This window comes from Terrapene carolina, unplaced genomic scaffold, assembly GCF_002925995.2.
Source record: "Terrapene carolina triunguis isolate 2854851 unplaced genomic scaffold, T_m_triunguis-2.0 Scaffold26, whole genome shotgun sequence".
In the NCBI taxonomy this organism is placed as follows: Eukaryota; Metazoa; Chordata; order Testudines; family Emydidae; genus Terrapene; species Terrapene triunguis.
In genome coordinates, this window is record NW_020664377.1 from 3,626,437 (window position 1) to 3,641,020 (window position 14,584).

A 14,584-nucleotide genomic window follows, 5' to 3' on the forward strand; every position below is an offset into this window, starting at 1 on the left:
GGGAGCTGAGGGGCTCCATGCCTGCAGACGCTCCAGGTAAACAAAACGACAATGTATTAGATATTCAATTCAATGATTCCATAGAGTTTAAAATCATCAAATTTTGGTGTAGACCCATTTATAAGCCGACTTCCGCTCTTTGATGTGTCACTTTTTTACCAAAAATATTCAGCTTATGAACAAGTATATATGGTATTAATTCTCTAGAAGCTTAAATCTTATCTCTGTAGCAAGAATAACCATGGGAGGTGACTGGGCTGCTTGACACATGTATAGCTAACATCTCAAAGAAGGCATGTTAAATGATGAATGAGAATTCCTCCAAGGAGGGATGAGGGTGAGGTAAGAACCAGAGAATGGTTTGGGTAGATACTATTCCCCCATCCTCTCTTTCCGCTCCCTGGAGGAAGTGTCATCCCCAGCTTCATTCCTGACATTCCCTACAGCCCTCCAGAACCTATCCCTTTCCAAGCCTTCAAGCCTCTCTGCCTCAGTTATTCTCCACTCAAGCTTCTCTAGAAAACCAGTGCTTGTACTTCCACTTAAATAAAGCTGGAACCAAGTTGATTGTGCAGGGCGCCTGGACCATGAGGCTGCCAGTGGCTGGTATGTCCTCCCATCCCATTCAGTTCTTTACACAGTAGTGTGTTCTGTGTGCCAGAAAAACCCTTGTCTCGTACATTTAGTAGAAAAGTACTTCTGTCATGGGACTCTTTGAAGTCATGGTTCCATCATTTTCTATTTTTTCCTGTAACTCATACAATGTTCCATTAACTACGGCTAAAGAGGGAAAGGTTGGTAATAGCATAGGGCAAAGAAAGATTCTGCCTTGACTTGCCGAATCCTCCAGGAGTGGTACACATAAAGAATTATCTGCCTTTTTGGGAGGGGTCCTGTTGAGACAAAGTTGCTTCTTAAATGAGGAGACTTTTGGAGGCATGGTGCTTCAGACACATCAGCATGGAGAACAGACGAGAGATTTTATCCCCTCCCCTCCGCCCCATCTGGACAGCATATTTCTACAGAGCGCCCTTCTTCTCAGAGCTTGTAAGTGCCCAAAGGAGACATTCCACTACCAACCCCCAGGAGCATCATTGTTCCAGGGAGGAGCAAAACTAAGTTAATATTTCCGTTATAGGCACTCCAAAAAGTATTAGTTATTTTTGTTATATTATAAAAGTAGGGGGAATTTTTACTTGCTTCTTACTGAAAACCAGTTTTATCTAGACCCTTCACACTTGGCAAAATAAACTCCTCTTGCCATAGAGTAAGCATGTCAAATTTTCAGCTTCTTGATTAAACAGATGTGATTAGGCTAAGTACAGGGTTTATAATGAGAAGACTATTTGCAAGCCTACCTCTGGGGCACAGTCATGGCCCCATAATAATGGGATGCATTATGTGCTGACACACCTCTACACATTAATGCCCTGATCCGCACAGGAATCCATGCAGTTGGTCCCTTGTGCCCAAATGGAATCTCACGGACCCCCATGGGAATCTGTCTAGATGGAAGACCCCACATGCAAGGACCTCTATGCAAGATCAGGTCCTAAATAACGATTAATTACTGTACTCATAAGCACAATTGCTTTTTTACTTTGTTAAAATAGTTTGATCAATTAAGCTTTTTGCTCCACAAACATTGTTTCTCTTTATACCTTTGCATATGAATATGCTTATGCTTTGTAAGACTGAAATATATGTAATTGCTAAGTCATCCTTTTCAATAATGCAAAATCATTTAGAAAGGAGGGTAGAGGGGAGGAGAAAAGGAGATTGCCTTAAACTGAAAAATGACAAGTTATGTTTTAATAAAAAAAAAAAAAAAAAATCACATAAGCGCTTTAAGAATAAACACAATTTAGGGTGACAAATCAAATAACTAATTTTTTCTATTGGATATTAAAGGTCTTAAAATATTTTGGTAGTCAATCTATCACAGTGATACACACAATAGCTATAAAAGTGAACTACAAATCTGCAGTTGCAGCGTGAAATTCATACTCAGTGACACGTATGCTATTTTACCCATTAACTAGGATGCAGTTTCAGTTTACTTAATGTACTGTGCTTAAGCAAAGCAGTCTGCCAGTAACTAAGAAATGGAAACATACAACTGATAATATCTGTCATGACCCCCGGGGCTTTGCAAGGTTTATGGGAGCAGTCATGCTCTAACCCTCCACTTGGCAGCCTGCTGGCAACAGCCTACCTGGGAGCCATGAAGCCCAGCCCCACTATGAGGCTCCAACCCAGAGGACCGATTGGCCGGCTGGCCCTAAGTCAGCAGCAGGAACAGGAAGCTGTCTGAACTGGGTTCACCCTTCTCTGGACTGTGTGCCTTCTGCGCCTACTACCCTGGCTTGATTTCCTGGCATCCTGACCCAGCTTGACTCTTGGTATCAGACTTGTGGTTCCTGCCTCTAACTCCCTGGTATCCTGACCCGGCCTGACTTTAGTTCCTGCCTTATGGTTCTAACCTCCAGTTTGTCTCCTGCCTCAGATCTTATGGTATCCTGATCCAGCTAACTCCTGTCTCACGACTGTGGACTCTGGCTCTGACTACTAGGTCTGGCTGCGCATGACCTGGCTGTGACAATACCAAAGGAAAAGGGAGGATAATACACATCTGCCTCTCCAAATCCCTCAACTTTGGGGAATTTTATATTCCTGATAGCAACAGAACAGCAGACTCCTGTTTAATATATGAATTTAGTGAGTATCTGTCCTCTTTCTTTAATTAAAGCTAATAAAAGTTTTATACCAAAAACAACAACAACAACAAACAGGAACAGAGATTCAACAAACTCTGTGGGGCACCTGGAAACATCATTTAGTTTGGCCTACCTGATAGTATAGTTAGATGGACAAATTATGAGTAATGTTTCAAGCATAAAATGTCTCATTTGTGAACTCTTACCCCATTTATGTGAACATTTAATCTCTTACTTCCTACTGAATGTTGAAAACCGTAAAAACCTGTTTCTTCACTATTAAATTGGTTAAATGAAGTACTACACATTCCCTTCTTTCCATTTTAATTGGATTATTAGATCTTGAGGAAAGCTACTAAACAAGAAGAAATGGGCAAAAGCGGAATATTTTAAACCAAAAAATTAAAAGTCAAAATTTAAATAGTTTATCTAGTTTATTTAACTACAAGTCTGAAAATGATGCAGTGTTCACCCTGCATGTGAGCTACAGTGCAATATGTAGTTTACAGCCTTATTTCATAAACTTGGGTCTCAAGCCTGCATACATGCACACATGTGTAGTACACCTTACCTCGATATAACGCAACCCGATAGAACACGAATTCAGATATAACGCGGTAAAGCAGTGCTCCGGGAGGGGCGGGGTTGCGCAGTCCGGCAGATCAAAGCAAGTTCAATATAACTGTTTCACCTATAACGTGGTAAGATTTTTTGGCTCCCTAGGACAGCGTTATATCGGGGTAGAAGTGTACCAGTAAAATCATTTGGACAACTCACATGCACTAAGTTAAGTATGTGCATAGGTGTTTGCAGGATTGACTGAGGCCTTAGTACTTTCACAAACTAAGGGACCAATAGACACTTCTACATATTAGTACGTTTACTTGTGAGCAGTGCTATTGACTTCAAAGGAATAGCTAACGTGAATAAAGTTGCTTTTGTATGTGTTTGCAGGATGAGGCCCTGCATGAATTTATAATTGATGCTGGCTAACCAAAGAGATGAATGTGTGTTTTAACTGTAGTTACTTGTATGACTTATTTTAAAGCAGAAATTGAGAGATTAGAAATTCCTCCAAATACTTAATCACCACAATAGTTTTGTCACACAATATTTCTGTCCCATTTGTTTTAAAAAGAGGCAAAATGCTGCAAAATGACCTTTGTCACTAGAACCTAACTTTAACATAACATAACTTTAAACATCAAACGTAATGACAGTTTGATTTTGTAACACTGTCAAATATTACGGTTTTTCAATAACTTGCTAATTTGAAGGATGTCACTACTCCGTTACAAAACAAAAACAAAAATAATAGTTTAAATTCCAAAACCTACAAAGCGAATCAATCCAACCAGACCCTTACACCCATCTGGAGTCCCAATGGGGCTTCGCACAGGCATAAAGGTCTAGACAGGCAGATTACTTTGTAGAATCAGAGCCTCAACCCTGTTTCAGTGGGTCTCTGAGCCACACAGAGCTCACCGCTGGACAGGGATAGAAGTTATCAATTACATCTTGTAACTCTTCATTTATGAGCTCCACTGATATTTTTTAAGATAACCAGATAATTTCTTGGTCCCCATATATTTCACTAAAAATAAATATATCATTGTCCATCCTTATACTTTATGTCCTGCAGAAGTCACACTATACCCTCCAAACCCCAGTTAGGAGCTTTGTGGTGGACTATTTAGACAGTTGCAGTTAGTATATTGATCAATGTAGCTATGCTTAATACTATGGAAAAATAAATGTTAACCATTGCTTCACAGAAAATATTTTCTTTTTCTTTAACTGGGTTCTACCGATCTTATACTTTTTTAGCATAAATTAACCATTTGTAAAAACACTTTTATAACAGAGATCAACTTCTACATACCTGTTTATCAAATGCTACCCATGAAGGAGCATCACTTCCCACACCTCTAGGAAACACACTATATTTAGGTTTCAGCTTTTGTCCATGCAAAGGTTCACCTCCTATTCCAGGTTTATCTTCTGCCACCAACATAGCAATTTTATTGCAGTAACCCCAATGCTGAGACTTATGGAACTTTTCTTTCCCTAGCTGTAAACAGATTGGATAAAAGAGAATAAGCCATTACTAAATAATCATAAAAAGATGTATTTAAATCAACAGCTTAAAAACTTCCCTCAAATTAATTTTAACATAAATGGAAATTCTAAAAATATATCATAACCAGAATGCTGCCAGTTGAGTGAATCAATCCAGCTGGTCAATTCTCAATGCCCATCTTACAGATAGGGATATTTGTGTTATATTTGTATCCTTGATATATTTGAGTGCACACACACACACAAACTTTTATGGTATAAATGTAGGACACAGTACTAGTGAGGGGATTTCGGGAGAGGAGGAATTGTGCTCATCTGTGGCACCAGCTCCTTGTTCCGTCCAACTGTTGGACAAAAATTACTCCACTGGTCCTCCCTCATCTTCTTGTGTGCAGTTGCCCCTATGCCTGTAGAAGGGTGAATAGATCTCTCCTTTCTGATCTGTCCCTGCCTCTGGCAATAGGAATGTACGCCCATATGTTCAGTGAGAAGTGAAGTGTTGTTTAAGAGTATAAGGAGCATGTTCATGGTCAAGGAATGAAAGCAACTAAAGAAGTACTACTTTATAACACAGTGCATCTTCCTCTGAAGCCATCTGATGCTGGTTATCTTCACAGATGGGACACTAGACCGGGCAGACCACAGGTCTGATCCAGTGTGGCAATTTATTTGTAAAAGGTTTGGGGTTGGGGGGTTCCTACTTTTGTTCTCCATCTTTTTTTTCTGATGCTGGTCAACTGCTCTCTTGTTCTGTTTCCTTATTTTATTACCTTAGCAGCTCCTCACCAAATTGGGAAAGGTCGTGTGGAAGATACAGAGCAGGAGAAAACTTTCTACATTTGAGTTCAAATGGGAAATAAATATAATAAAGCTGAATTTAAAAAGAGAAATTTGCAGGCAGAAATGGCTGATTTAGACCAAAGGGCTCTACAGAATAGCACCAGTTTTGACACATCTAATATTTCTTATTTTTTCCCCATCTATTACTGAAGCAATAGCTGGGGAGAAAAAGGCAGTTGACAAAAGCGTGGCCAATAAGTGAGGGAAGTATATTATCTAGGTAAAGGAAAACAGCTCTCAGAACCAGGTGTTGTGTATCTCAAGCCTGTCCTGAGATAGCTTTCCTGTTGTTCTGTCTGGTTTTTATTTTGTTTAGTTGTGTCTTAAATTGTTAAGTTAAGTGATCAAGATTTGCTCCCATAGGAATTCTTCCGGAAATGTAACTTTTTATATGAAAACCAAATGGCCCAATAATTAAATTCCATCAAGAATCTTCCACTGTCTGCTGCAAAATCGTAGAGGGTTCTACATAAAGAACACTTAAAAATGGTTATATGCAGAATCATTATTAGAAGCAAACTAACCTGAAAAGGTTCTGCGAACAATAAACTTTTCAAACAGTGTGTATGTGCCGGCAAGTTCCTTTAAGTAAGAAAGGAAGAAAAGAACAAAGGTCTCCTTACACATATAGTTTGTTGGTCAAAGCAAGCAAACACTGGAAGTGAATACCTATGGTGTACACTGTGGCAATGACGTCACTCTGACATTCAGGTTCTCTCTGGAAATAATGGATGACCAAGAAACTGAGGGATGAGCAAAGCAACAGAAGTTGCCACAATATCTATTGGCAATTTCTCTCACCATGTTAGACCTTACAGCTATAACAAAGAAGCCAAATTTAAGTTGACCATTTTCTAGCCATGTACCATCCAAGACTTCCTGCAGACTATCCAATATGTTTAGGGATGTGTGGTATTTGTTGGGGAGAATCACATGAAGAAACAGTGATGCACTAGTTCTGGTGGCACTGACTGGAGATTACAGTGTTGCCAACGCTTGTCTCACGATGACGTGAGAAGCTGCAGCCCCCTTGTGAAGTTCAGCCCTACAGGAAGCCAGCAGGGTCTCACCCCTCCACTTGCTGGACTCTCAGGAGGGGTGAAGGAAGGAGGGAACAAAGAGCCCAGCACCTCAATGCTGCTCCTCTCCCTCCCCCCACTGTGAGAAACACAGACAGGACAGCGCCTCTGATCCTCCCCCTCCCCCTGCAGCACCGAGCCTGGGAAGGGGCAGAGGGGTGGGAAGAGTCCCTGGACCTGCCCCAACAGCCTGGAAGGGCGAGAGGGTCCCCACCCCGCAGGCCTGGAAAAGAGGAATGAAGAGAAGGACCAGAGGTGAGGCTGGGGGGGGACAGGATTAATCGCTGGGTAGGGGATACGCAGATGTGGAGGTGAGAGCTCCTGCAGCAGGGGCCAAAATCCCCTTACCCAGTACACGTGGGAGAGTGGGCAGCACTAATTGTCACACAGACACGCTGGGAATGGGCAGGGGGTGCTCAAAAATCAAAAGACAGTCCAAAATGCCCCTTACACAATGTAATCTTTTTTTTTTTTAATTTCATGATGGGGGGGGCAACTTTTGATCTCTTGAGGTTGGCAACATTGGAGAAGTAGCAGAGAATGCATGAGGCAGCAATTGTCGTGGTAACAATAGCAACATTAGCATCGTTGGGGGTAATTCCAGTAAGCTGTTGAAGTCAGAGGTGCATGCATGGAATTTGAGCTGTTCCAAACATTAGTGGCACAGAAGATGAGACCTTCCTCCACAGCCATCTTCTTCTAAGGTCTGTAAACTCACTTTCAGATCTTCTGAGAAGTACCAGGCAGAACTGTTTGAGAAAAGGTGCATCTCAACAGGATCTCAAACTTTTGGAACAAAAATTCATTGGTCAGCTAAAAGCCAGCATTCTCTCCCTCACCCCACTAATTTAAAAGGGCTGCATGTCCACTGTCATCATCTCAGCTGTGTGATCTGCTGCATGGTGGGGTGAGAGGAACTGTGCTTGATCTTGGTATTAAAGCACTGCATGATTGGAACAATAATAGGCATTCATGTTGCTACCACCGATTTAGGTTGGGGTTGGGTTTTTTTTTGCCCTTAGCCCCAGTGGAGAAGAGAACAGAGAATACAAGTGATGGTACTGCTACCTTGAGCGGAGGCAGATGGGACAGTACTAACAGCAGGAGAGTAGGATGACAGAGAAGGAAGAGGGAGATAGTGCCAGGCATGCCACCGCACAACTTTCCTTGCCCCTTCTGGACTCGAAACAGCTTGTGCATTCTTTTTGCTGGACTTGGGCATACCTCTCATGCTCTAAATTGGGACATCCATTACAGAGATGATTCAACAGATGGATCATAGCTGTCAGGCTTCACAAGTTTCTGTCCCAGCAAACAACATTCCTAAAGCGTCTGCCTACAGCTTGTGTGGCACTGACTATATGAAGCTCAAAATGCTGCCATTCTACATGGATTAAAAATCAACCACCACATTAACAATAGCAATGCTAGTTGGCCTTTGAGACTTCCTGCTCCTGAAGCTGTGCTTGCTTGTCCTGTTGCTATAACTACTACTAAGACACCATTGGTTCTTAATTAATCCTGGCCTCCTTAGTAGGATCAGGAAAATGGAATTGCACAATATATTTTCCCCCGTTTTTCAATGGAGCATGATAAGTGCCTTAGAAGAAAAAGGAGAAGAAGGAGGGGGCAGGGAGAAGAGTTCCTCCCTTTTCCCTTTGCAAGCAGTAAATTTTTCAAGCTTCCGATGCCTCCTGATCCATTTCTACCAGAAATCATCCTACCCTCTGCAGCAAATGGAACATCAAAACTTGCACTGTTTCTATTAGTTCTGCTGTTTCATCCAGTGAAAAGGGGGCATTAGGATACAGTAACATCTATCTTTAGGTATTTATAAAGTGTATATATATATAATCCTTGAGTCTAATTAACTGGGATGCCCAAATGGTTAGACATTGGTCCCAATTAAGTAGAATGGCCACTAACAGAATAAGCCATTTCAGTAGTTATACTGTTTTCCAGGAAGTTGCCAAGTTGGGAGGAGGCACTATTTACAGTAGGACAGGGACAGCAACAGAGACAGAGACTGCTACCTACCAAGTGCCAGCAACAGGGGCAGCTGCGAGATGTCCATTTTAGCAGTCTATTGTGTACAGTTGATATGGAAAGAGGAAACAAGCAGAGATTAAACCTTTCTGGATGTATCATAGCTAAGGAGGGACTGAATGCTGCTGGTAGATAAATGTTGACAAATACAGAACCAGAATGAGACTGAGACATACACAAAGACCTAAGCATCATGAAATCATTTTATACGCCCCAATTTTAACAAAATCATCATCTCCACTGAGCTAGAATAATTGCCATAAATTATCACAAAGTTCAACCAGTACCCCTTAGAGACATCCCAGTTAGGCAAATTTCCTGATTAGGCATGTACAAATCAAATAAAATGGGTACTTTCACCTCTTCATCCACACCTCTTGCCCTTCACATAGGCATAGTAACTGACAGATCGGTAGCAGTGGGAACAGAAAAGAATGGTCCTTGTGGTAGTGTTGACAACAGCAACAAGAAGCGCAATGATGGAATTAACAGCAGGGGAAAAAATAAGCCAAGAGCTAACAGGAGTAGCAACGACAAGGCCACTAATCCTTCTTGCTTTATAGGTGCTATTGCTGGAACTAGATTTCTCCACAAAAGATGAGACACTGGTGGCAGTGCTCCTAGTGGTAACCAATGTGGCTTTTGTTTTTTCCAGTATATAAAAGCAGCGACCTCCACAAACATCCAGAACACTGCTGCTGCTGCTCTGCACCTGTTGTTCTCATGGTGAAGATAAGAGAATGGAAGGCAGCTGTGGCAGGAATGGTCCAAACCTTTTTGTTAGTCTGCATATAGTATATAAAAGTATATAAAAGCAGCAACCTCCACAAACATGCCTCCCAGCAAAATTGGGCATCACTGCTACACTACAGCAAGCATAGCAATGGAAGACCACCTTAGTGCTATGAGCATGATACAGTCCGGCTCTGTTGTTTTCTGTACTGTCTTGTACTAACTGTGACTTAATTTTTGAAAATGATGCCTATAATTAGCTCTCTCTGGACTATATATATGTGTGCATGTATACATGTATATATAATTCAGTGACTTCTAACCATATGTATATATTATATTCACACACACTCTATATATATATTCCTTATCTGGACCTCTAGTATATAAAGCCAAGTACTGTATCTAATCTGTGATAAAGTAGAACCTTCATGGTTCTCAAAGTCTGTTCAAAACTTCACAGAAGCAATAGAGACAACTCCTAACATTTCTCCCCAAAAACAGAGACCTCTACCGATTAAGCTAAAAGGAGCTCCTCTGTTAGAAAGAAGGTATAGCACACAATTGAGCAGTTCTGCTTCCGTCCAGTGGATAGTGATGGTACACATCTATGTAGGTATTTCTAATGCATCCAGGGTTGCTGGAACTATTTGCACCATAGGGGTGCTGAGAGCCATTGAAACAAACTGTAAAGCCTGTACATGATGGAAATCACTTCAAGCCACGGGGTGCACCAGCACCTCTGAATGCACTCATCACCAGAGTATCTGAGGAATCATATACACACCAGCCAGTTCATTACAAAATTAAACACAATAGGCCAACAACTGTAGCAGCTGAGATAAAGTGGCTCATGACAAAAATTTTAGAGTGAGATTTCCACCCCCGTCCCACCTCCTAGTCTTCTCCGAGAAAAGGGCACTGCGAACAGCACAAGCTAGCAATAACAACCAGCACCCAAAATATCTGAAGAATGATTACAAAATAGATGAATGAGGCCACGACTGAGTAGAATATTCTCATAAAGATTTAACTCTCTCTCTCTAGCCTTTGAACCTGAACTTCATTTTGTCACACTCACTTCTGAGTATTTACCTACTGATATTCAAAAATATTTGATAATATTTGTGCTATTCAACTAATTTATTATTTAAATTTCCCCCATCCTTAATGGGCAGATTTGAAAAAGTGGTGGCTGCCTAAACTCTATTTTCTTTTATTTTAGAGTTCATGGTAAGAACCTTGTCCTTCTACATATTTACAAACAGCCATGAATACTTATGGAACTATATAAAGAATGCTGTTGTCAGCTATGAATGATGAATTATCATTCTTAACTTTGTTTATCCCTGAAGTGTCCTGGTTTTGATTTTTTTTAAACTGTATTTGTCTCTCCATTTTCCTTTGTTACATAAATAAACAAAGTTCAAACTGTCCTAAAAACTACTGGTTGGTTACTCAGTTCTTCCTTGCTTGCTAAATATGTTCATTTTTGACTTAAACTCTCAAAAAGAAGAAATGTTATAAATGTAACACTATTTCACTTTTGCTCAATAAATGTGTAATGGGGAGGTGGCAAACTCCAGAATTTAAGTTAACTCTGCTTGTCACAACTACTGTGGAGCCCAATCCTGCTGCCAAATAATTCAATAGGAGTCTTGCCATTGACTTCAATGGAAGCAGAAAAAAGCACCCATGATGTACCTACATTGGAGATTTTTTTGATGCACTAGAGGTCAGTTCCCCCCATCCACCTCCAGAAAGTCCCAGATTTGCTACAAATGTTTTAAAGGCATGCTTTATATCTTTTTTGTTTGCTCTACTATAAGCAAGTCTGAATAGAGTTATTCTTAGTCAATGCTAACTTTCAATATTACAGTGTTCATGAACATGAGAAGCACTAAAACTAGTTTGTATATGACAATTAGTCCTCCTATCACTGACCCCTGAGGGCAATGTGCTTATTTTACAGCTGTGTGTGGATGCAGAGATAAGTGCAAGTGAAATATTATTGATAGTGTGGACACTAGTATACCACTTACATGTGGGCCAAGACTAATATTTTAATCACGCACTATATAGTTCTCCAGTGGAGACAAGGCCAGTGAAGATAAGTGTATTGGAAGCAAAGCCTCATATACACAAGAGAAAAATAACTATTGCTGACAACAGGTACAGCTGAAACATGATTTACCTGCAAGTATAGACAAGGACACATGTTGTGTTTGTCCTCATCTACACTTGCTGCTAGACCATGTTCATAGCAGCAGTTCATCAGGTGCAAACACTGCCAACGCCTGATGTCGGCAATAAACATTTATTTTTGAACAATCTTCTGAAAATTAGACCTACCCTCCCTTCTCCCCTGGAATAAGCACAGTCATTTCAAATGTATGGGTTTCTAGGAACATGATAAGTATAAGAGAGATAGGGTGAAGCAATCACATCTTGAGTTCAATCAAGAGCTATACTTGTGTATATTGAGAGAGCATACTGGAAGTGATAATGCTGAAGGGTATGTTGTGGAGGAATATTGGGGGAGCCTGGGGTTCATTAGGGTGCACTTGGGAGGTAAGTTGAAGGGGAGCAACAACAACACTTGTCTCTTTCATAGCATTTTTCATCAGTAGATCTCAAAAGCTTTTTACCAAGGGAGCCAAGTATCATTATCCCTATTTCCCGGCACATGAGAAAACAAAGACATCAGACACCTGCATGGTAGATTGGGCAGTATGGTGGGGAGATACCTAGGGAGCATATAGAGGGGAACAAAGGGGGGGAGCTGGGAGTGTGTGGGTAGGTGGGGGGTGATTAGAAAGAATATCTGGGGGTTGTTGGATTCATGGGGCAGGTGCCAGAAGAGGGGTGCAGGATGGGTCGCTAGGTGCAGGAGCTACAAGGAGGTGTGTGAGGGTACCAGAAGGTAGAAGCAGTGCAGACCAAGGAGCTTGTGCGGTTGCTAGGTGTGCTGGGACAGGGGTAGGGACTCTGTGAAGGGTAAGTGTGACGGGTAAAGAGTACAGGTGAAGGGGCTGAGTGGGACTGCTGATACAAGGGGCTCTGGGGCAGGCGTTGCTAGGTGCAAGGGGGTACAGGAGAGGGGCTATGCAGAGTGGTAGGGGCTATATGAGGTTGCCAGGGGGGCTATGCAGGGTTGCTGGTGAAAGACCTATGCAAGGGGTGCAGGGTGGGAGGTACTAGGGGCACTGGGGAGACACAGGGTTGCTATGGGAAGGAGACAGGAGGGGTAGGGGTGCAAAGGGGCTAGCTGTAGGGGAGGTGAGTGCAGAATGGGGCTATGCAGGGTTGCTAGGAGCAGGGGGCGGTGGGGATGGCAAAGGACGGGGGGGGGCTAGGAGCGGGGGCGCAGGCGGCTGTGCGGATGGCGGGGGCACAGGATGCGGCGGGGGGCGGGGTCTCTGGCGCGGGGCTGCCGCTGTCACTCACGCTGCGGTTGAAGGAGTTCCCGGGCAGGAGCGGTAGCGCCATGCTCGTGCCGGTCTCGAGCCCGGCGCCGCTCCGGGGCTGGTGTTGCTGCCCGGACACGGGCCCCGCGCGCTGCCAGGCGGAGAGGGAACGTGAACGCGCTGTTTGGGATTCTGTTGCCTAGAGACGTGCGTTTGACATCACAGGGGGAGGTGTCATGGCATCGGGGCGGGGCCCGGCCGAGGAGTGCCTGCTCTCGGCTGCCCCCTGCAGGCTCGGGGCGGTCACTGCACGTGCGCCTGCGGGTTGCCCCGCCCGTGTGGACCCGGTGCTCAGCCGCCTGGGCTCCCACTTTTCGTTTCCCCGGGCCGGGGACTCCCCGGGGTTTGTAGCGGGTGGCAGGGTGCTTCCCTTAAAGCGCCAGCTGCCGGAGTGAGGGGGTCAGGGCGGCATTTCCGCCTGTTTTCCCCTGGTGGCTGTGGAGAAAAGCTTGGAAACGTGGCCCCCAGGAAGGTGCAAAACCCACCCCCTGGCCTAAAAAGAGAATCTCCTACTTTTTTTGTTTGATCTTGCATGTTACACAGTTCTGACCATTTTTCAGAGTAGCAGCCGTGTTAGTCTGTATCCGCAAAAAGAACAGGAGTACTTGTGCATGAAATTTAGCTCAGTGGTTTTCACTTTCTGCTTCCCATGCACTGGTCCCATGCCCCGATATTTGCATTTCCAGGATTACATGGCAATACGTAAACATTTTAAAACTTTTTTTAGAGTGGTAGCCCTGTTAGTCTGTATCAGCAAAAAGAAGGAGTCCTTGTGGCACCTTAGAGACTAACAAATTTATTTGGGCATAAGCTTTCATGAGCTAAAACCCACTTCATTGGATGCATGCAGTGGAAAATACAGTAGAAAGATATATATACACAGAGAACATGAAAAAATGGGTATTGCCATACCAGCTATAACGAGCCTAATCAATTAAGGTGGGCTATTATCAGCAAGAGAAAAAAAACTTTTGTAGTGATTATCAGGATGGCCCATTTCCAACAGTTGACAAGAAGGTGTGAGTAACACTAGGGGGGAAAATTAGCATGGGGAAATATTTTACTTTGTGTAATGACCAATCCACTTTATTCAAGCCTAATTCAATGGTGTCCAGTTTGCAAATTAATTCCAATTCAGCAGTTTCTTGTTGGAGTCGGTTTTTGAAGTTTTTTTGTTGGAGTATTGCGACTTTTAGGTCTGTAATTGAGTGACCAGGGAGCTCCCACAAAAGCTTATGCCCAAATACATTTGTTAGTCTCTAAGGTGCCACAAGTACTCCTCATTTTTAAACTGTTTTCACTGAAATTAAAAAGAAAAACATCATAATAATGTTTTACTCAAGAACTTCACTATAAGTAGTGGCAAGCAGGGTTCTGAGCACAAACTAAGCTGATAGTGTCCAAGGGAGGTTTAATTTTCCCCTGTAAATAGGACACCCTCTTCAGGGCATTCTGGATGCTCAGTGCACCTCCAAAACATAGTCCAGAAAAGCAGCAGCTGAACGGCCTGTCTGTCCGTGTGTTTCACATATGGATGGTCTAGAACTTTTTCGTCCAAACTGTTTTTCCACAGAAATTTGGATTTTTGACTAATTTTTTTTTTTACAGAAAGTTCTGCTTTCCA

The 14,584-nt window shown here is 42.6% G+C and overlaps 1 protein-coding gene across 1 annotated transcript in view; it reads right to left on the reverse strand.

Annotated features, from left to right (window-relative positions):
* LOC113406336 (EF-hand domain-containing family member C2-like) overlaps nt 1-13,019 on the reverse strand; it is a 90,289-nt gene extending 77,270 nt beyond the window's left edge. Inside the window, exons 1-2 of the mRNA XM_026650573.1 lie at nt 12,941-13,019; nt 4,600-4,788 (exon numbers count right to left, since the gene is read on the reverse strand). Of these exons, the coding sequence (XP_026506358.1) occupies nt 4,600-4,788; nt 12,941-12,982 (231 nt within the window). The 5' untranslated portion in view covers nt 12,983-13,019. The remainder of the gene's footprint in view (nt 1-4,599; nt 4,789-12,940) is intronic.
* Between the last annotated feature and the right edge of the window lie 1,565 nt (nt 13,020-14,584).